The 23,906-nt window shown below is 42.1% G+C and overlaps 1 protein-coding gene across 3 annotated transcripts in view; it reads right to left on the bottom strand.

Moving 5' to 3' along the window:
* The window catches only part of TBC1D2 (TBC1 domain family member 2), a 1,250,316-nt gene that overhangs the window by 300,877 nt on the left and 925,533 nt on the right, over positions 1–23,906 (bottom strand). For all 3 annotated transcript variants that reach the window (XM_044060977.1, XM_044060978.1, XM_044060979.1), the window contains one exon: positions 8,111–8,587. In XM_044060977.1, coding sequence (XP_043916912.1) covers positions 8,111–8,587 — 477 coding nt within the window. The remainder of the gene's footprint in view (positions 1–8,110; positions 8,588–23,906) is intronic.

Here is a 23,906-nt window from a genome sequence, read left to right as displayed (position 1 = left end):
CAGGGAGGCTTGTTTTCCTTTGAGGATTTTGTTTTGATCCTATCAGGTACAACTTTGTCAATACATTTGTATAAATGTTTGTACAGGGCATTTGTGTATACCTTAGTATAGTTGTCAATGCCATCTGTGGGAACAGGAGCTTGGAAATTATTTATTCCATCCCTTAGGATGGTATAATTAGCTTTGGTGATTTTTTTTTTTTTGCCTGATTTCACCAAAGAGAGGTTCAGGTGTTACAGCTACAGTACTTCAACTGTGACTGATTTGTGATCAGATTTAACCAGTGAAGGTCCTATACTAGTGATGGTGCAACGGTCACCCATGTTGGTGAGAACCAGGTCGAGAATATTTGAGCCCCTTGTGGGGTTATATACTACTTGTTCCAGGGCATTACTGTTAAAGTCCAGGAACCTTTGTGTGAGCATGTTGGTACTTGTATAAGTTTCCCATTCAATGGGGGGATAGTTAAAAATTGCCCATGACTAGAGAGTTTGGTTGTAATTTGATTGACTCAAGTAGGTCTAAATAAACCAAGTGGGCATATTGGTTCATTGAAGGGAGCCTATATCTAATGATGACTTGCAGGGGGAGGTCTTACCCACAGTTAGTTGAACTGGGATTAACTCAATGGAGCTTTCCTGTCTAACCAGTCTAGAGGTATATTTATCTTTGATGAAGACAGATGCTCCTACTATTTTGGTTTTCACACTTTCATTTAGCAGTCTGAAAGCATAGAAGACATTGCAGCCTTGCAAGGCTGGGGTACTCTCTGCAGCCCTGAGCCAAATTTCTGTGACTGCACAGACGTCAATATCCCCCAGGGATAGCAGTGTTTCTAGAGAGTGCAGTTTCTGATTTAAACTCCTAGCATTTAGCAGCATAACCTTTAATTTACTTGCGAGTGATATTTTCATATTGGAAATTTTGTTCTTGAGACCTTGCCTATAAAAGGTAGTATGGGGGAAGCAAGTGCCTTAGCTAGTAACTGAAAGCCTAGAGGTGACAGATGAAGACCATCTCTGGCAAAGTAGCATGATCTGTCAATCAAGTCATCCCAGGCTGACAGGAACTGGATCCCCTTAGAATGACACCAGAAACTAAGCCAATTGTTGAAGTCTATCATTTTTTGTTTATACTGTGGTATCATCGTAGGTGAGGGTAGAATGCTGCTCAGTGCTAAGAACATGCCTGCCTGGCACTCATATTCATAGACCTCAATTATGTCTCTCTTCATATAGTCCAGTAAAGTACGTCTCAAGTCATTCACACCAACATGAAAAATGATGGAGTCATAATGGTACTTGTTGTTGATAGGCTTGGGTGCATGTGTGATCTAACAGATCATGGCACCCAATAGACATCTGACCATAACCTTCTCCTTGTCCAGCCTGGTGAGTGGGTCATCTGTGTGTCTAACAATGGAGTCGCATATGACTAAAAAGTTGGTTTAGATGCGCTTTGCCTTAGGGGCTTATTTGGCGAGACACTGGTGCTTGTGTTTTTATGTGTACTGAGTGCTGTAGGTGCTGTAATAGGTGTAGCATGTTTGTGTTTGGAAGGTCTCTGATGTTTAGGTAGATTTCTGGTGAGTACCTCTGCATGTGATGGTTCATGTGTTGAGTGCATGGTTTGCATAGGAGGTGTAGTATCTGACATGACAACCTGTTCAGTGTTACTGTTCTGTGCACAAGAGAACACAAATTCCAGATTCTTAGTGTAAATGCACCTCTTTACTTGGGTGATTTATGAGTAGAGGATTGTCAGTGTACATAAGGCAGTTGCTATATTGCCTCAGGATACCCATTGCAATCAGGTTGGTAGGAGAAATGGAGGGAAACTGACCATCCATAATGCTAGGTTAAATCCTGTTTTCACAATGGGGAGAGAAAATGGAGGAGTGTGGTGTAACTGGGTGCTTTATATGGGGTGTATACTAATGGGGTGCTCTACAAAGGATCTATACTAGCAGGGGGGCTCTCTAAATGGTATGAGACTATTGTAGATTGAGTGGTTTTGGGACTGTTTAAGGGGCAAAAGTGCAGCTGAGGTGCTCTCTGAGCAGGTAAGTGCAATTTAAGGACCTTTCTCCTGGATCACAGGCAGCTACTAAGGGAAAATTTATCTACTGAAGTTTTTGCATCTAAAACCGCCAGTGGTTACCCCCACTGCATGGCAGTGTGTGATGGTGCACAGAGGTGTGCTATGCGTAAACAGATGAATATAGCAGAGCAATAGCTGGTCACTTAACTCTGTGGAGCTGTGTTAAAACAAGCTCAAACATGCACAAACGTGGGGGTTACGTAGCAACAGTGAGCAAACTGAATTAAACAATGTAATCAATAAAAAACTCAAAACTGAGCCCTGTGTCAGAAAACTTCCATCAGATGAGTCCTAATTGCACTCTCCTGCCACAAGGGTGCAGGGGGCCCTCTCCAACAAAAAACAGCTTGGGCTCAATTTAACAAACAGAACCAGATTCTTCAGGCCTGAATCTAGTCTATGCTACAGCAGACAAAAAGGCCAACAGATCAGCAACAACAGTTTTAAAAAAAAAGAAACAATATAGCAAATACAGTTTGAAAGTGCAAAATACAGTATAAAATTGTACTTATGGTTAAACAGAATGCAACAGGTTCCTTGGATTGCACAGCAAAGCAGTGTCTGGTCGCTTAACTCTGTGGAGCTGTGTTAAAACAATGAGCAAACTGAATTAAACAATTTAATCAATATAAAAGCTCAAAACCGAGCCCTCTGCCAGCAAATTTCAATTAGACGAGTTCTAACTGCACTCTCCTGCCACAGGGGGCCCTCTCCAATAAAAAATAGCCTGGTGTAGTGTTCCATTTAACAAACAGAACCAGATTCAGCAGGTCTGAATCTAGTCTATGCTACAGCAGACAAAAGTACAATAAATCAGCAAGAACAGTTTAAAAAAAAGCAGTATACCAAATACAGTTTAAAAGTGCAAAATACAGTTTAAATTTGTACTTATGGTTAGCAGAATGCAACAGATTTCTTGGATTGCACAGATGAATACAGCAGTGTAGTGGCTAGTCACCTAACTCTTGTCAGTTCAGACATCCTTTCTTCTAAACCACCCCTCTCAGATTACTAAAGCTGTCAACCTGTTCTATTATTTTCCCCCTCTATAAAAAATTCAGTTTGTTCTGATAGCTCCCATTTGCTGATATGACAATGGTCTTAAAGTGTTTTCATTTTCATCTAGTGTGCCCTCAACTGTGCATTCCATTCCTCTGTCATTTACTGAAGTTTTTGTTCAGAGTCTGCTTGTAATGTTGCATCATCTGCATGTAGCAGATTTGTTGATCTATCCCCACTCACTTTACTAATGTAGTCCATCACCAGTATGAACAGCAGTGGGATCTGAGCTGAACCCTGATGCATACCTTCTCTCACTGGGAACCTCCTCTGTTAGACCAAACACTGTTTATACTTGTGTTGCTGGGTCCTTGTATACAGCTTGCACTAATTCTGCCAATGTCTCCAGGACTTTAAACCATCAAAGGACTATTCATATCAGTTTTCTTGAGACCTTGTCATATACCTTTTCCAAGTCTAGGAATGCCCAGATGGACTTTTCTGTCATCTCAAGCTCCTTCTCAACTGTCTCACTGCAAACATCGGTTCAGTTGTGCTGCATCCTGATCTGAGTCTGAACTGCTCATTTCCCATCTTATTTTCTACTACTCTGGATATTCTTTTATTAATCATCCTCTCCAGCCCTTTCATGCAGTATGACACGCTTTTGTTATCTCTGTGCTCCCACACTTGTGAATGTCCCCTTTATTCTTGTACATTGGCACTAGAATGCTTATTCTCCAATTATCTGTGATATGCCTTTCTCTCCATACTGCTATGAGCACCCACTGGAGCCATCTCTCTCTAACTCACCCCACATCTTTATCATATCTGTTGTGACCTCATCTGACCCTACTCTTTCCCTGACTTCATTTTCCTTAGTGCTATTCTTACTTCTTCTATGGTGACCTCCTCCTCTTCTTTCATTGTAAGGTGTGTCTGGGGTGGTACAGCCTCTGTGGGGTTTTCTTCATTCTGTCACTTCACAACAGAGTAAATACTGACCTTCAATACCTGCTCAATATACTACTACCCATTCAAGATACACAAGACCTCTTAAAAAGATTAATTAAATTACAACACACTCCTTGGGTTTATGCCAATCTAAAATTTGCTATAAAGAAATTAAATTATACTTGGTACACCTAAAAAAACTGAAACACAACAGTCAGGAACTCTGAGAAAAGGAATAGTGTAAGAAATTGATTAAGTGAGCAAAAACCTTTACACCTCAAAATAGTCGGACACCTCTAAAAAAAATGCAAAATTACTATGGAATGAACTGAACAAACATTATAAGGTTAAAATGCAACAATAACCAGATAACCCCAAGTCCAAATCCAGTGCAATGGCAACAGCCCAATACTTTGGCAATATTGGACTCGTCTACTCTTCTCCTAATTTCACTCCATCACCCACTGTTTAAATACTCTCTTCTCATCTAACACACCTACGTCCACCTTCGCAGCATACAAATCTTTACTATTACCAAATGGTTACACTGTTTAAAATCCCCATATTCAGATAGCTGATATCCCAGTTTCATTCATGTCTGTAATACATTTATTTCCTTATCTTAACATAGATCTTTCCATAACTCTGGAAGCCAGCTGTCTCCATCCCACTACCAAAAACCCCTAATCAATGACACCCACTTTCCATCCTCTCACTATTCTCCAGACAATTAGAGAAAGCTATGTCTTCAGAACCCATGGAACATTTAGAGTCTCTTAAGCTACTCTACCATGGCCAGCATGGCGTCTGCAATAGACATAGCATCACCAATACCCTTGTCACCTTCATGGAAATTAATAACACACATGACATTAAATTAAAAGGTCCTATTTTTATGGGACTATCCAACTCTTTGACACCTCTCATCAACTGGGGTCATCAGTAACATACAACAATGGTAAAATGACTACCTAAATAATAGAACCATTTGGGTGCTTTTTAATACCTCTTTTTGCCCACCCACCCTAATTGCAACTGGTATCATCAGGATTCAATACTCGGCTCCCTACTGTTTTCTCCTTTCGTTAATCACATCTCTGCCAAACCATCCCTCAGATTTTTATTATCTTTATAGACAGTCTCATCTTCTGGTACTCTGAGCGCCTTACAGATATCTTACATAAACCATTCATTGATAATCTGGACAGAATTACCAAGTGGTTTTCTCTACTTAACCAATAAAAGTGAAATGATGATGATGATGATACTACTAACTACTAGTAGTAATAATAATTTAGTGCTTATAGAGACACAAAATAAATTAGTCTCTGTATTTCACACTTCTTACTCACTATCCTTTAGGCAATACCACTGAATATCTCCTTAAAAACCTACGTACCTGGATGAGCCCCTATGTCACCTTTAAAAACCACATTAACAATATAATCTACAATGTCCTGTCCAAAATGGAATCCCTTCATCTTAAGCACCAAATACCTACAGACTGCAAAGATATTCTTTTTTGGCCAACCCCATGTCCCCTGTATGTTCAACCAATTGGCCCACTAGTTCCACTGGTAGCAAAAGAGAGAGAGCTAGGGAACCCAGGGTGAGACAAGAGTCCTACAGCCCATCCTTTTCTACCTAAAAAGAACTGTAGATACTCCACCAAAGGCTGCCTGCCCACAAAAAATTCCAAAGGAAAGAAGAAAAAAGCAGGTACTGGCCACTGCGCTGAACAGCTTCAAGACTTTTATTTAAAACACAATTAAAAACACAGGAATGAGCGCTTTTGGGACCAAGCCCTTCTTCAGATACAAAACTCAAACGAAACTGCAGTTTTTATATAGTTCTTCAGCTAACATTCAGTACTGCTGTACCACACCCTCCTTTTCCTTAGTGCAGGTCTGAAAGATATAACTCCATTTAAACCTGGGGTTTTGTATGCTACTAGCTCAATGATCCATTTAGTTTCATTCAACTCTGTCTCATTAATCAGATCACCTCCCCTTTTGTTTTTATTTACACATTGTATAACCATAAACTTAAACTTATGATTTTCATGCTTAGAAATGTGCTGGAAAAGTGCATTATGTTCATATTTTAATCTTACAGAAAACAAATGGTTCAAAATTCTGTTTTTCAGCATACAGTTGTTTTTTCTTATATAGAATGAGCTGCAGTCCTGACAGACAGGTAAGCAACATCCTTTGTTCTACAGTCTGCATACAAATCAAAGCAATATTGTTTTCCTGATTCTGCCTCCTCAATATAATCACATGCTTTGCAATTTCTGCATTTTCATGTGCCTGTACGTTGTGTAGAGTTGTTCCTACTTTTTTTCTGTCTTCCCTTCATGACATAATAAATCCTTCAAAATTTATTTCTTCTAAAACCAAAAACTGTTTTTTCCCCCACTACCTTACCTATTTTTTCATCTGTCAGCAAAACATTCCAGTTCTGTTTTATTATATCACAAATTCCCCCATATTATTACTATATGTTAACATTAGCCTCACATTGTCCATCTGTGAGGCTCTAGGCTGAACTGATGTTCCATCCTGTTATCTATGGGAGATGTTGTCTATGGGAGAACCAAGGCTTAGACCTATTGCTTCTGTATTGTTTACTCTTAGTAATGACATCTTTAACTCTATTCTCATTGTATCCCCTTCGACAAAGGTTACTCTCCAACTTATTTATTTCTTGTTCAAAGTGTGTATCCTGCGTACATATGCGTGAAATTCTATCAACTATAATTCTATCCTTTTCTACCTGTGGAGCCTTATCAGTCCAATTAATTTCCCTGATGGTAGTATGGATCAGGGCAGAAACAGGTTGCGGGAGAGTCGCCTACCCTTCCCCATAAATTCATCCCCACAACTGCTGCCTTGAATTTCTCACTGTATTGCCTGCTTGGCGACAGTGTACACTACAAGCAGCATGCGCTTGGCAGGCTCACACACTTCTGGCTGAAAGAGCCAGTACTCCTTCCAGATGTCACCCACCAGAACAGCCAGAGTCGCTTCTCTTCCCCACGATGGCTGAGTCAGCAACTAGCTCACATCCTCAAACCTGCTAAAACAAACCCTGTATTTTCCTATATTTCATTTCCCAAACATGAGCACTGCATCGAGTCATTATCCAAGGCTAATATGTTACACATCCATATCCAGTGAAATGTTCTGCTACATCTGTACTTCACAAAATCTGCAACCCAAATCATTGTCTACTCCCTGCAAAGAAATTCATTACAAAAAATCATTCTAGGGCTCTCGCTGCCTCAACCATCACCAGAGCCACTCTTCTCACTTCTGTTAGTTATCTCATTGGTATCGCACATTCCTTTTCAGAAACCCGTCCTAAGTTACAGCTCTCTCTCACGACAAATATTTGACATTTTACCAACTTTCAAAAAAAGAGAAAACATTAAAACCAACCTCCTTTTCCTGGCAACCTTCATTCACATTCCTTCTAATCCTGACATAAAAACTAAGTCTTGATCAACAATTCCTTTATTCTCCAAATGAACTGTAGATTTGAAAATACTGGATTATCTACAAATGTTCTACCTCTTTCTATTTTCCTACTAACTCTTACCTCTCTTTATACTGATTCAAAGGACAGTAATGGATCTGATTATTTTTATTAGAGTACCTTGACGTTAATAATTAAAACTACCACTTTTAAGTTGCAATCCAGAAATTTCCATTATTTTGTATACATTGTATTGCTGTGTGTCATTTCATGTTTAACACATTTTGACTGACTGCCACAAATTATGGCTGAAGATGGACCCACACAACCAAGTCCACCTCCCTCAAAACATAAAAAAATAAAATACATAATTGTTTATGCATATACACTCCTACTTTTTGAAATAAAAACAGATGAAATAAAGCTAAAACCCTTTATAAACAATACAAAAAGTGAACCTGTTGATTATGATGGTGGGGGCTGTTTCTCACAATACAAAGGACAACCCTGTTGTATACCTGCTGAACGACATGATCTGTTTAGAATATAGGATTTCCTTCTCAGTAATCAAGAACTTTACCTGTTCAGTCCCTGGCAGTACCCAATAGTGGGATTTTTCCAAGAAAAAGCCAAAAGAACTCTCCTGAGTTTCTGGACAAATTCAGAGGATGGAGAAGCAAAGTGCTTATTGCTAGTTAAAGTGCGGTGCAAGTCTAGTTCAATTTGCTTTGAGGCTGGATGTTGAGTAGTTTTACATTTTTTCAGCAATTCTGCATAATGGTTTTGATGTCTGACATTCTGCAACCGATGGCTTACAATCCATTTCCAGACCTCACGTCTATATTCCACTGGGATACCATAACGGATAAGAGTTTTAAGTTCATCAGATGGAACCAGCTCTGGCATGTTCTTCCATTTTGCTTTGATGGTTCGCTCAGTCATTTCATTGTTTAAAACATTGCTAGATTTTATCTCCAGTGCCTGAATCTTGGCTAGAAGCTTTAAATCGTCAATCTCATAATCTGGAACAGTCTTGAAACCGTACTCATCATACTCTCTAGGGAAACAAAGAGATTAATTATTTTTATTATTTTTAAATATAAAAAAAAAAAAAAACTTCTCCTAAGCTAACAAACTTCCTACTACAGCTATTTTAAGATTGTCTGATCACAAATCTCTCAGATACTGCTTTCACTGTACTGCAAACTCTCCTATCCTGTCACTTTTACTCTCTTTAACCTTACCCCCCCCCCCCCCATAATGGAGTACCAACGGCAACTAATCTCTATTACTACCAAGCCAGCGTCTTTGAAATTTCTAAAAACAGGTTTCACAAAACATCCATGGAAGATGAAACTATTATAGATGAATGAATGAAAGATGCTTTGTTTCATTTACTTCTTGGTCACTATCACACACTTTTTCCCAGGTTACCAAATGTGTAAACTCATACATTGTTTAAAAATACCTACATGATGGCTTTCAAGATGGCTGCACATTGAGTAACAGCTTAATTTCAGCTCTCCCAGAGTGAAAACAGAAACTCAGAAAAGAAAACCAGCTAATTTGTCTTTTTGGGTAAATTTCAGTTATCATATGTAGAAGTGGGGAGATCCATTGTTACAACTTTTAGCAACAAATATTGTGTGTATGTGTGGGTGAGTGGATGCAAGGATTACTGCTGTCAGAGGATCACTGGCCAGTGAGGGGTTAGTATTTCCAGTGTCATCTGATCGTGCACTCTGGGTTGTCACACACACATATATGTGTATGTATATATATATATATATATATATATATATGTGTGTGTGTGTGTGTGTGTGTGTGTGTGTGCATGAGTGAGTGTATATGCTGGGACAGTGCTCCTGCAGATGATGCAGTACTTTTCTGGGATCTGGTGGACAGCTGCATGGTACCTGCAAAAGATATATGCCCTAACCGGGAACATCCCCATTCACAGGGCATTCCCTACAGGGAAGATCGCAGGCACAATCCACATCATGCTCAGAGGATAGAGCGCTCCATGACTATGAATGGCAGCTTGTGCTATGGGTGGTCTATGTATGAATATCATGCCCAAATTTACATCAATGTCACCCCATAATGTCCTCAACACTGGATGGTAGTGCAGAGGTGATGCCCACCCACACCTATGATGGACCTACTCACCAGAACCAGAGGTGGACCAGCAATGGGACATGAATTGACCATGATGTGCACCTACACAGAAGCACCTGCTGCATACAAACTCTTAATAATATTCATAATGTTGCACATGTGGCCCATGCTTTCCCTCACATCTTCATGCAGACCACATACTACCCCAGACCAGCTTAGCTATTGCTGAATTGTCTACCTGTCTCTGTATTATGGCCTTGCACAAACACCGAGTAGAGGCCATGAAGGCACTCAGCTCATGAGAGGGTAGTATCCATGGTGTGTTTGGCCTTCAACATGCCAACGCATGAGGTTATCATCCTGCTCAATGGAGTTTGCAGCAACCAAGAAGGACTGTACCATTGGTGATAAGGCCACTCCCTCTGTGGATGTATCGGTATATTTGTGCCCATGGTTCATCCTGTTTTTGTGGGGGAAATTGCACAGGAGCTTCGTCTATAGAACGTAGATGTTACATTGCTGGAGTCTACTACTGACACCATGATCACTGATTATGGTACGATTTGGTTGCCATCATCATCATCAGAACCAGAGAGTGTTCCCTGACATCATTAAGGCTTAGATCCACTGTAGAGGACCCTGACAACATAACATCTGTGAAAACACCAAATAATTACCCAAACTAAATAAGGACCCCACACCAACACTGGCAGCCAAGTGAAACCATTCCTATTTCCTAAAGTGGCACAGAAAAAATTTAACACTCCATGGGCAGGCAGTCCATCCTTGGATCTGTAGTCCCAATGTTCCTGTAAAACAATGTTATGCCTGTACATTCTACCATCTTGCAGTGGGGCTTCAACAACAGATTTCTGTTTTGCCCTGTGCAACTCATTATCAATGTCTACCACTCCACTCTGGATATGACAGCTGCCTGAACCCCCATGCAGAGATGCCAGCAACTCCTCCATCTCTGTCAGAGATGGTTCTGTAGTCAGACTCCCTCCTGTGGTACTTTTCTGCTGTGTCAGGTGGACTGTCTAATGCATGTGGTAGAAATTATGTTAGTGGTCCTTATTTGGATATCATCATAATTCTGATTCTGCCCACTGACAGCAATGATATCATCTACAGCTTCCCACTTGATGGACATATGGAAGGCCTGGTCAGTTCTTTCATGACAGACTATCTACCTGCTATGCTCACAAAGGGCCTGTAGCAGTATGTTATTCTCTGTGTGGGAGAATTTACTTTTTTGATGTTTCCCATCTTTCAGCATGACAACCTGAAATTGCAAAGCAATATACATGTGAGGTGTTGGAAGGTAAAATCATAAAACCAAAAACCACAGGAAAACACGTCAGACTGGAAGAACCAACAAAGGCCAACGCATTTAATAGTAATAACTTTTAATGTTGCAAGTAAAAGGTTTCACCTTGCCAGGCTTCCTCAGCAAACAAATCTCACTCAATTGTAACAGCAGTTAAATACTTTAAAATCACATGATAACTTAGTCACATGTTAAAATCATAACTCAAAATTATGACAAAAATAATAATAAAATACTGATAAAGTAAAATATCACTTATTACAATTTAAAATTACATACATTTATAAAGTGCATAGGTATTCACTCATAATATTTTTATGGCTATACTCGTTTGAGTAGTGCCTTCAATAAAGGTTAAGGGCGACATAGCCATTTAATCCAGGGGAGACATGGGTTCTCAATCGCAATATCCAGTACTATTCAAACATTTCAGTAGTGTGAACAATGTCCCCTCCCCACAGTTTAAGGTATAAAATACTTCCTAAGATATGTTTATGGTGTAAAACACTTTCTAAAATATGTTTATAAAGGGCACTGGTTAAAACACAGGCCAATGTCCTTTATAAACATATTTTAGAAAATGGGCATAATCACACATTTAAATTTTGTGTACCGAGTGTTTTACACCATAAAAGTGATTACTATTAAATGTTTTAGACTTCATTGGTTCTTCCAGTCTGACATGTTTTCCTGTGCTTTTTGGTTTTATGATTTTATCGTCTTTGGTGAAATACCACAGGATTTACCAGTTTGCTGACTGCTGTTTTTACAAAAAAGGTTTTGGAAGGTAACACACAATTTGCCCTTACCTATGTACCTATGCAACATGCCAGAGATGGAAAGCCCCATCTATCACTACAATAGGCACAGGGAAATATATACACATACATCTGGAAAATATGTGGAGTATATTGTGTCTGTGTAGTTTTTCTGTGTCTTTTATTGCCAAAGGGCTGGGGTTACAAAGTACCATGAGAAGCTCTTGGCATTTGTATGTGCACAGACAATATAGCCAAACTTAATGAATCCATGTACTCTCTGGAGGACAGCAACATTTTTGCTGGCATTTTTGTAAACCCCCTAAATGTGGAGACGGCAGAGGCCCAGCACAGGATATGACTGCCAAACCATCCTCCCTGCCAGTGAAACACACTGCTCCTATGTGGTTTAGCATATCCATGCACACACCTCAATTAGCCTTTGGGCCTAAAACAGACCATACTGAGCATATGCAAAATATGAATGCAATCATCTCAGACTGTACACAAATGTCCCTCTCTGTAGGTATGTGTGTAGGCTTTCCCCCACAAACTAAAAGTCGTAAGACAGGCCTGACATTTAACACCTTGGCACAGATGTAAGAAGGAAATTATCCACAATATTAAAAACCATGGAGCGCATATCCCCTACACTGATACTTGATTGAGGCCATTTAAGTGTGGTGATTGAAGAACCTATTGGATCCACAGTCTAAAAGTGAGATGGCTCACTGGAAGTGTAAGCTTCCAAACCCAAATGTTTAGTACTTCCCTCACATCTGCTATGCATGGGAGAAATTATGAGGTTGTATGGACACATCAGGAAAACAGTACCAACATGGAGGACTATTGAATACAGGTACACTCCATACCTCTCAACTGTCCAGATTTTTGCAGAATGTTCTGATTTGTACCTCATATTTATGGTCAGTTCCTCATAAAATCTGTACTTTTCTGACAAATTGTTGGGGTGATCTGAAGACTGAAGACACTAAATAATGACATACTTTTGAGTTTCATATCTCACATCCATCAGGAAAATGTATGCTAAACAAATCCTGTTATTCTAGCAACTTTTTAAGTTTATAAGAGCAACATTTAAAATCTGTCCCTATTTTGGGACCATTGTCCCTTTTTATGTTAAGCTTTGTCCAGACTTCTTGAGCTAAGAAGTTGAACTGTATGGTTCACTCTAAGCATGTCTTTGCACTATACTATCTGGGCAACCCCATCTAAACACAAAAGGCAATCCTCAGTAGCAGTCTCACAGCACGTTTAGCAGTAATCCCAACATATTAAGTAATAGGTATAGTACTCCCACAGTATAATATACACATGATGTACTTAAACCCTATGCACAGATCACTCCAGGATTATGAACCCAGCTGTGGGTGTATATCAGTCAACAAGAACACTGCCTAACAGCATCATGCTAACATTAAGTGGGTAGAACTTTCATTATTTGGCCTGCAATTAGGACTATGGTACCTGCACAATCTACTAAGACAGAAAGTACAGTTGTCAACTGTACTATGTTCATCATATTAATCAATGCTGCAGTAGCCTTAACTGGGTCCCTAGCAGTTGATCAAGTTTTCAGAAACTCAAACTCCATATGGTGGAGATGATATGATCGAGTTTTTTTTTTAAATTCAAAGCTTTTGAATGGAAATTGCGGTACAGCAAGGATCAGGAAATTTTCCCATTTCCTCATTGTAGTGCGATCTCGGAGATGCTATATAGGTAGATTTTTGTGTTTTTTGTTTTTTTGTTTTTTCTTATGTTCGAGTTTTCAGAAACTTGATCATATGGTATCTTTGATATTTTTTTCGAGTTTCCGAAAAGTCAGTCAACTGACAGAGACCCCATTAATTATATGGGTAGATTACCATACCTTAAGTTGAGGGGGAAGGGTCCAGGAGCCTCTGGAGAATGGCCCTATTCAAGCCGGATCTAGACCTGGAGAAGGAATCTAGCTTGTAGTACATTGTAGAAGTATGTACAGAACACCAGGCTGCTCTTTCCAGAATATTTCTAGAGTCCGACCTTTTTCAAAAAGCAGTAGACGATGCCTCATGTATACAGTCTCCTTAATAATATCTAATGTTTGTAATTAATGTGCAAGTATGTTTCATCTAATATATGTAAATATGATGTGCTCCTTTATCGTATATTCTTTCTTGTATGTGAGATCATTCATTGTTCCTCTGTAATAAGATAATGTAATATGCTAATTGTCTCTGAAGCTTTTCTCCCCAGGCCTATGCTGAAAATGGGACACCCAATCGGACTTTACCAGTAAAAAAAATGTCAAATAAATAATAATAAATAAATAAATAAATAATACAGCCCTGTAGAGTGTACCTTGACCCTGCTTGGAAAAGTTTTGTTGTGGTGGTAATAACAAAAGGTAATAGTCTGAGACAACTATTTGGAAAGTCTGCTTTGACACAGGTTGTTGCGTCTTCTTACCTTCACAAGAGATAATAAACAAAAATGAAAGCATCTGTCTGTCCCAGCTAACAATTAGTTATGTACTCACCATAACGATAGATGTATATGGTCCATCTCGCCTACATTCATTACTGATGGGCTCGGAGCCGAGAATCGGCTCCGACTCGGCCGCTATAACTAGCATGAAGTTTCTAATTGGCTGGGCTAAGCCTGTATCCCAGGATGCACCACGCCCAAACCCCCAGATCTTGTTTGCCACAATATAATCATTACACATACATAACCCCACAGGAACACACAGCAAGAAGAGAGAAAAAATAATATCCTCAGAAGGGTCTAAGAATATAAATTTCCTCCAAGTCCACCAGGAAGGGGGAAGGTGGGTAGACGTAGAATGTGAGATGGACCACATACATCTATCGTTATGGTGAGTACATAACTAATTGATGTAATGTGGTCCTATCTCGCCTACATTCATTACTGATGGGACAGCGTCCCTAGCACCTATATCCTGGGAGGCTCATGAGAAAACACTCCTGAGCACCATGGAACCAAAGGAAGCCCGGCCTCTAGAAGCCACGTCCAGCTTATAATGAGAAATAAAGGTGTGTGAGGAAGCCCAGGTGGCTGCTGCACAGATTCCATCCAAAGAGAGCCTAGCATGAAAAGCCACTGAGGTAGCCATAGCCCTGGTAGATTGCGCCTTAACTGGGAAAGGTAGATCTCTATCTGCCGATGTGTAAATAAATGAGATACAGTCCTTAATCCACCTTGCAATAGTGCCTTTGGTCATAGGACTACCAATCCTGCTCTCTGAAAAGGACACAAACAACTGATCTGATTTCCTCCCTTGTTTTGTCCTGTGCAGATAAAACCTCAGTTGTCTATGTACATCCAATTGGTGAAATTTGAATTCTGCCTTGTTTGAAAAGTGTGGGAAAAACACTGGTAACACAATGGATTGGTGAAGACAGAAGGTAGAAGAAACTTTAGGAAGAAAGGAAGGGTTGAGTCTCAAGGATACTCTATCCTTATGAAAAATCAAATAAGGAGGTTTAACAGAAAGGGCTTGAAGCTCTGATACCCTACTGGCTGAAATAATGGCCACCAGAAAGGCTGTCTTCCAGGACAAATATTTTAATTCACAAGTGGCTGCAGGCTCAAAGGGAGAAGAAGTTGTGGCCCTAAGCATCAAGTTTAAATCCCATGGCAAAACTGGCTGTGAAACTGGGGGAAGAAGTAACCAGGCTCCTTTTAGGAATGTTTTACACAGTTTATGGCCCATGAGGGAAGGCTCATATGAAACGTGAAAATTAGAAATTGCCGCCAGCTGTACCTTAATAGTGGAGGCAGCGGAACCTTGTCTGAAAAGAGTAGCCAAAAATTCTAAAACTGCCGTCACAGGGGCTGTGAAGGGATCTAGGTTATGTGACTGGGCCCAGATAGCAAATCTTTTCCATTTACTGGAGTATATCTTCTTAGTGGAAGGCTTGTGGGAAGAAGATAGGATATGTACCACTTCTGGTGTAAAGGAAAGCTGTCTGACTAAGGACGGAAGTGGAGAAGCCAAGCAGTGAGACTGAGGGTTTGCAGGGATGGGTGGAACTGCTCTGACAGATGAGTCAATAGGTCTGGAACTGGGTCCAGAATCCAAGGACCATCCATAGTATATGTCCGGAGAAAGGGGAACCAGACTTGACGGGGCCAGTGTGGTGCGATCAAGATCATTTTGCTTCCCAAGGAAATTGCCTTCTGAATCACTCTTGGCAGCAGAGGAAACGGAGGGAAGGCATAGAGCAGACCGGGGGGCCAATCGTGGACTAGAGCGTCCCTGGGTGACTCCCCCTGAGGGGGGATCAGAGTGAAGTAATTGCTGCACTTGGCATTGTGGGGACTGGCAAATAGGTCGCAGCAAGGTAGACCCCACCTGGAGAAGATCTGAGCCGCAACTCGATCGTTCAGGGACCACTCGTGAGGCATCAGAATAGCTCTGCTTAGCCTGTCTGCTATCACATTGGACTTCCCCGGCATGTGCGTTGCCACTAGATAAAGTTGGAAGACACCGCCCAATTCCACACTCTCATGGCCTCTCTGCAAAGGGGATAGGACTTGGTTCCCCCCTGTTTGTTCAGGTACCACATGACTGACATGCTGTCGGAAAGAATTGAGATAGTGCCCTTGGGAAGAGAGCTGTGAAGTGCTTGCAACGCCAGTAGCACCGCTCTCATCTCCAGAACATTTATATGCAAGTGTACCTCATGTTCCTGCCACGTGCCTTGGACCGTTCTGCCCAGATAATGCCCCCCCCACCCTGTCTGAGAGGCGTCCGTGGTCACTGTGGCAGTAGGGGGTGGAGGATTCAGGGATCTCCCTTTGTTCAGATTGGGTGAATGAAGCCACCAATGCAGATCCTGTCGGCATTGTTCCGTTATAAGAATCGGATGAGACAGAGGGAGCTCTTGAAAGGACCACTGAACCGAAAGAAGCCACTGTAGTGTCTGCATATGTAGCCTGGCCAGGGGTACTAGTAGGATGGTGGCCGCCATGGAACCTAGTAACTGAAGAACTAGTCTGGCTTGGACCTTTTTCAGAGGTAATAAGGCCAAAACTTGAGCCTGTAGCACTTTTATTCTTTCTGTAGGAAGGAAAGCCCTCATTTCTATGGAATCTAGCTCTGCGCCAATAAATGCAACACGTTGTGATGGCAGCAAGACAGATTTTTGCCAGTTGAAAGTAATCCCTAGGAGTTGACCCAAGTTGATGGTGGCCTCCGTGGCTCGAACAAGTAGATGCCTGGTGGGGGCGGTGAGAAGCCAGTCATCTAGGTAAGGAAACACCTGGAATCCTAGACGTCTCAGGTGAGCAGTCACCACTGCCAGACATTTGGTAAACACCCTGGAGGCTGTGGTGAGACCAAAGGGCAGGGCTCAAAATTGGAAATGAATGGCTTCCAGCCGGAAGCGTAAGTGATTCCTGGAGGCCTTGTTTATCTTGATGTGATAATAGGCATCCTTGAGATCGATGGAGCACATCCATACTCCTTTTCCCAACAAGGGAAAAATGGTTTGAAGAGTGTCCATTCGGAACTTGGACTTCCTGACGAAGCAGTTTAAACGACTGAGATCCAGGATGGGCCTCAAGTCCCCTGTTCTTTTGGGCACCAAAAATAACCTTGAGTAAGTTCCTGATCCGATCTGGTCTGAGGGGACTGGTTGGATGACTCCTTTTTCCAGCAGCTTTGAGACTTCTAACGCTGCTTGGTCCCTTTGACTGGGTGGAACGTCTGGGACTCGCTTGGGTGGCAGAGGGGGTGAGATAAAGGGAATGGTGTAACCACCGGAAATAATTCGAAGCACCCAATGATCCTGAATGATGTTTTCCCAGGCTTGCAGATGCTTCGAGAAACGACCCCCAACTGGCAACGGAGAGGCACAGTCGGGCAGTCCCTCAGGGACGTTGGTAGGAGGAACCACGAAAGGATTCGCGGTCTCCTGAGTTGCGGGGGCCTCCCCCACCCCTAGGGTGACGTCTTCCATAGTAATTCCCCCCTCCTCTGCCTCTGGAGGGGGGGGGGTCACCATGATGGTCAGGATAAGACTTCTGAGACTTGCTGAACCACATCTTTCCTCCCCCCTGCGCCTTGGGATAAGGTCTAGAGGGAAGCGAAAAACTGGCCCCAACGGCAGACAAAGTCTTACCCTCTTGCTCACATCTGGTGAGAGTGTCTTTCACTTTAGGTCCAAAGAGGGAGGACCAGTCAAAGGGAGCGTCCGTGAAGGAAGACTTGAAGCCCTCCGCGAAGTGACACAGGCACATCCAGGCTTGCCTCCTGAGGGCTACGCCTGTGCTAGCTGCCCTACCCGCCCCCTCGGCTGCATAGGATATGAGCCTCATGGACGAGTTAACAATAGAAGACAGGGTAGACAGCTGGGCGTTGACAGTCTGGTTCACCGCCTCAGGCAAGTTACCCGACAGAGTATCTCCCAACTCCTTGAGGAGATCTCTTTGGAGCCTCGTAAAATGACACAGATAATTCAGCGACCACAAAGTAAAGGTTGCTGAGGACAGGGTACGCTTTCCATACCGATCCATACTCCTAGACTCCTTGTTAGGAGGATGAACGGAAGCAGAAGGCTCTGCAACTTCTTGCTGAGTGGCAGACGCCACTACCATGGCATCTACAGGAACTCCTTTCGTCAAAAATTCTTTCCCAGGAGGCACAGACAAAAACTTGTTGGGGCAGCTGGGAACCAGTTCCATGGAGTCAGGGTGTTCCCACACCCTTCGACAAATAAGGTCCAACAGTTCATCTAAGGGGGGAGACACCCAGGAGGCGGAAGGTCGGGCTCCGAAGGCCTTGAGGAAGACCAACTCCTCCTCAGAGGGGGTTTTAGAGGGCCAGTCGCCTCTCTGTCTCAAAATCTCCAGGATGTCGGAGAATGAGACATCGGAGGACGACTTTGGGAACCCCTCTGCATCATCGAGGTCGGTGTTTGAGGTGACAGACTCATCTGGGGAGTCTATGTGCTTCCTCTTACACAGCTTCTTTCTGGGAGGCTCTTCAGGCAAGGGCTCTGAAGGGCCCTCAGAAAGCAGGTGACCATCAATGGGGGGTATCCTCAGGCCTTCGAGCCCCGCTGCCTGCAGATAGGGGGGCATCAGAGGCTCTAGTCACAGTGTCCGGGAAAGGAGTGGTTGACTCGAGTGATGTCACCAAAGACCTGGCCAGTGCACTCCTCATGGCCTCGAAGGCGGGTCCACCTGAATCCGAGCAGCGACCCGTCTCCGAGACCACGATCAGAACAGGGGTTCCCCCGGCCAAAGCACCAAGAGGGAGACTTGGAGCCGAAGTCTGAAGCCCCGATGTATCCCCCTCAGGTCCGACCGATGAAACCCGAGTGCCAAAACCATCAGATGGGACCGAAAGGGTTGGAGCCGAGGTCGGAGCCGAAAAACTCAAAGGGGGTTTCAGAGCCGACCCAATGACCTCACTCGACTTAGAACACTCTGGCTCCGACGACACAGAGGTGGTCGGAGGAGGAATTATCGGAACCGACACAAGGACAGGCTCCAGAGCCGACTGGGCTGGAGCCGAGAATAATTTCGTTAACACTGGTGACTGGAGGAGCCTCTGCACCACGCTATCCAAATCTGAATCAGACAACCTGGAGGACTTGGAGGACACAGAAGGGGGTCGAGAAGTCTTCTCTAAACGATCCAATGCGAAGCTAGGAGAATGGCTCCGAATCGGTTCCAAGACAATTGGAGCCGAGGTCGGCTCCAACACAACAGAAACCTCCTTCGGCTCCGAAGGCAGTGGAACCAAGGAAGCCGTCTTCGGTACCGACAGCATCTCCTGCGGCTCTGAGACCAATGGAGCCAAGGAAGGTGAAACAGTCTTAGATCTTTTCTCCGATGGCTCTGATGAACTGGACGGAGCCGGAGATCTCTTTTTTGTTTTAGATTTCCCGCTAGGGGAAGAAGAAGCCAAAGGTTCTTCCAAGGCAGGTTTTAACAGGCCCTTGAAAATCAACTTATTTTTTCTCTCTTGCAAGACCCTGGAACTAAACGAATGACACACACTGCAGGACTCTTGCAAGTGTATAGCACCCAAACAGTATACACAGATGGCATGGCCATCAGTTAAAGACATCTTATACGAACATTTGGCGCACTTTTTGAACCCAGAAGGCCTATGTTCCTTCTGATCTTTGCCTGACATCTTTAAAGCGACAGAAAAACGACACCAACACGAAGGGAGGAGAAGGGACTCTAACTCAAATGCCCCTAAAAAAAAAAAAAACAAGGAGACACACCAAACAGGGCTAAGGCCCTCTAACTTAAACAGGCCTAGCCCGCCAAACACAAGTATACCACAACTCCAATTATCAAAAAGGTCACAAAAAACACCCAGACACAAAACGTAGCTATTAAAATAGCTTTTGGTTGGAAAATATTCCACAGAAAACTAAGTAAAAGTTCAATAAAGTACTTAGCCACAGCCAAGCTCGAGACCATGTCTTCACTCTACGAGTGGCAAACAAGATCTGGTGGTTTGGGCATGGTGCATCCTGGGATACAGGCTTAGCCCAGCCAATTAGAGACTTCGTGCTAGTTATAGCGGCCGAGTCGGAGCAGATTCTTGGCTCCGAGCCTGTCAGTAATGAATGTAGGCAAGATAGGACCACATTACATTTATTGTTTTGAAAGGATTTTTTATGGGCAATGCCTACATTATATAAAGAAGTCTGGGACACAGAATTATTTCTATAAGTAAGATTCTCAGCTCCAAGGGTAAAGACCACTTCTGCCAGTCTTGTGTGTGTTCAACAAGTATCTGCTGAATTTTCTGGCAATTAAAATCTCATGCCTGCACAAAGCTCGAGGTTATAAAAACGCTTACTTAGGAGATGGCAGCGAAAGCACATGCAAGCCCATAAGATTTAAGGGCTTGTGGTGAAAAAGTGAAATTGGAGGTTAAGAGTACTGACTTCTGTGTGTTCACTTTATAGCCCACAACAGGCTGCCAATTCTTTAGGATTTCCCAAAAGAGTGGAAAAATTACATTAAAGCAAGTGAGAAATATTAAAAGGTCATCTTCATAGAGTATCATTTCCCCTGGAATACCATCCAGTGTAACAGAAGCAGATACCTAAATCATTTTAGCTCTGAGCACCTCAGCTAAAAGCTCAAGGACTGAACTAAATAGAAGGGGGACAAAAAGGCACCCTTGTCTAACTCCTTTGTATACTGACATATATGACCCTAGACATACTACTACTGATGAGTCATGGCATATAGAACACAATGTTCACAAAATGTCAGTAGGGAATTAAAAGGCCTCTAGAACCTGAAAGAGACAGGACCATCTGACACTGTCAAAAGCATTCGCAGCATCTACTGATAACCATGCCTTTGGAATGTTCATGGCCTTGGTTTTCACTATCTGCTGAGTAGCATGCAGAACATTACACCAATAGACTCTCCCGCCTACAAAATAAACTTGCTGGGGTGGATTAATTTGGGAAGCAAGGCTCCCAACCCATTGTCCATACAACCATACAGACCTTGTTATCAAAGCTCTGAAGAAAATTAGCCTATATGTGGTGAAATGTGAGGAGTCCTTCTAGGAGGGTGAGGCTAAATGGGTAGACGGTAAGGCTGAGACAACTTGCCAGTAGTGTTTGGTGGATAAAAGGAGATGTTTATCTGTTTCCAACAGGAGACTATCTGGTCCTGAAGCTTTACTTGTTTTCTGGTGACTGATGGAAACAAAAATGTCCCCCTTTGTGTTGGAGGCTTTGTAATGACTGTTTTTCAGTATCTGAGAGTGTTGTTTATGGGTTAGGTTAGAGGAATCCACAGGGGAATCTGCATCCTTATATAGTGACTGAAAGTGACAGCGATACAGCTAAAAGCACATGTGGAACCCAGAAATAACTCGAGTTCCTGATCATAGAAAAGGTGGGAATACATCTCGAAGTATTAACCTTACACTACCAAGCTAGCCAAGTATAGACCTGATGAGAAACTTCATAATATCGAAGATGCAGCCTGCCCATTGCCAACTCCATTTTATAATTTAAGATAGTTTGGATTTTGGCCCTAAGCTCTTTGACACGCACCCTTTCCAAGGGAGATCTGTGAGAGGTACCCTTGGAGGCTTGTTGCTGATACTCTTCCTGCATTGTTGCTATGTCTTCCTGCCAAGTTTTCCACACACCAGCAGTCCAAGTCCGTGATACCAAAAACAAGCATGAATCCTGCAACAAGAGCCAGGTTAAATATAAGTTCATTTACATTGAAAACATAGGGAAAAGAAATATACACTTGCTGCAAATTCATTAAAGATTGTGTCTTACAACCAAAATACAGAACTTAGATAACAAAGACCAGTGCAACATTTCTCTGGTTTAGCTTATAATATGTCTGGAGACCAACCCATGTGGTGCAGGAAGGAAAAAGAATGTCCTTTACAGTACACTAGGTTAAATAAAAATAAGGTTGCATACCACACGTGCCTGCCAGTCAAGTTGAACCTAACTCAGATCCTATGTCTACTAGGTTAGATTTTTCTGGAGTGCTTTGGCCCTGGTGTAACTAAAGTGGGATTGTTGAAGGAGCAAGCCCATTTAACAAGATTAGAAGACCACTACATGGTGTCTGGGATATCTAAAGCCAGTCTGTCCCTTAAGAAAGGAATCTCATCATCAGCCTTATGGAATAAATGTTTACCATCCAAAAGACTAATTCTGAGGTGGGCAGCATACAACAGAGACATTTTTATGCCTTTATCTCTGAGAATTGTATGAGATCAGGCCACTCTTCTGTTTCATTAAAACAGGCTTAAATAATTATTGTCAAAACAAATTCTCCTTCTCATGTACTGAATGTCTTTCTTCTCCCATGTGGCCCTGAGCACATTTTCGTTCTGCTGAAATGACAGAAATCTCACAATGACAGTTCGGGGGGGGGGGGCAGTAGTGGTGGTGGAATGAGGTATCTATGTGTGCTTTCCAGAGTTTAGAGGTAACATTCAGTCCTAAAGTGGTAGGAATCCATGCTTGTAAAAAGTGAACTGCATCTTTCTGTTCAGCACCTTCCTGAAGGCCAATAATATGCAAGTTATTCCTCCTCCTCCCAGTGGCGTAACTACGTTAGAAGCGCCCTGAGGCAAACTTTTCCTAGGCACCCCAACATCCCCCCCCCCCGGAACCCAAGCCATTGAGATGACCGAAGCCAAAGAAATCACATATAGTAGCACAAAAAATGCTTTATAACTTCCTACTAATAGTTGCATTAAAGACTTGTTTTATATCTTAATATTGTATGAAATAACCGAAGCAACTTAAGGTCAACAAGTTTTTCTTTTACTGAAGATTTAATTTTAATTGGTGGACCACCAGGGTGGCTTGTTTTAAATTTATTATATTTTGGTCTATATGGGTCTGACAATTCTATACATCTATTTGTGTTTGTCTAATTATAAAACTACTTTGTGAATGTGATGTTATACATACAATATGAAATTTGTATATACTATGTTTTTGTGTTATCCTAAATTCTGTACTATATTGAGTGTTTTTTTAATGTTCATAATCAATACTGTAGACTGAATACTGCTGTTCATATTCAAAACAATATAATTGTACTGTCTTTTGGAGCTTTTCTCCACTAAAAACAGGCTCCTAGCCCCGTCATACTTTCCCAGTTAACAAATGTAATTAATTAAGTAATTAATTAATAAATAAGTGAATTTTGAGACTTCATCATATAATTTTATATATATGCACAAGTCCTAATACAGAATGGTTGGATTCTAAAACAAACTATCCTGGACCATGTAAAAGAGATAATCAAAAATCCAGCAAACAATGCCATTCCACCACACTTTACTGGGAAATAGTAACTATGGAAAACCTATACTTAACATACTCAAAGTGATGTGGGAGGAAACCGAAGCACCTGGTGAAACCCACGCCAACCACAGGGAGAACATGCAGACTCCACACAGAAGGCACCCCAGCCAAGGATCAAACAGGAGAACCTCTTGCTATGAGGCGACAATGCTAACCACTGCACCACCATGGCCACCCATCTGCAATACAGTACTACAAGCCATTATTCTTTCAGTACAACAAGAAACCTATAAGAGGCTTTGTGAAATGAAATAAAGTTGAGCCAAATAAAATATGAACGTATTTGTGGCCCCTTAT

Source organism: Protopterus annectens, chromosome 2.part0 (assembly GCF_019279795.1).
Source record: "Protopterus annectens isolate FY-2018-M chromosome 2.part0, PAN1.0, whole genome shotgun sequence".
Lineage (NCBI taxonomy): Eukaryota > Metazoa > Chordata > Ceratodontiformes > Protopteridae > Protopterus > Protopterus annectens.
This window is presented reverse-complemented; position numbering and strand designations above follow the sequence as displayed.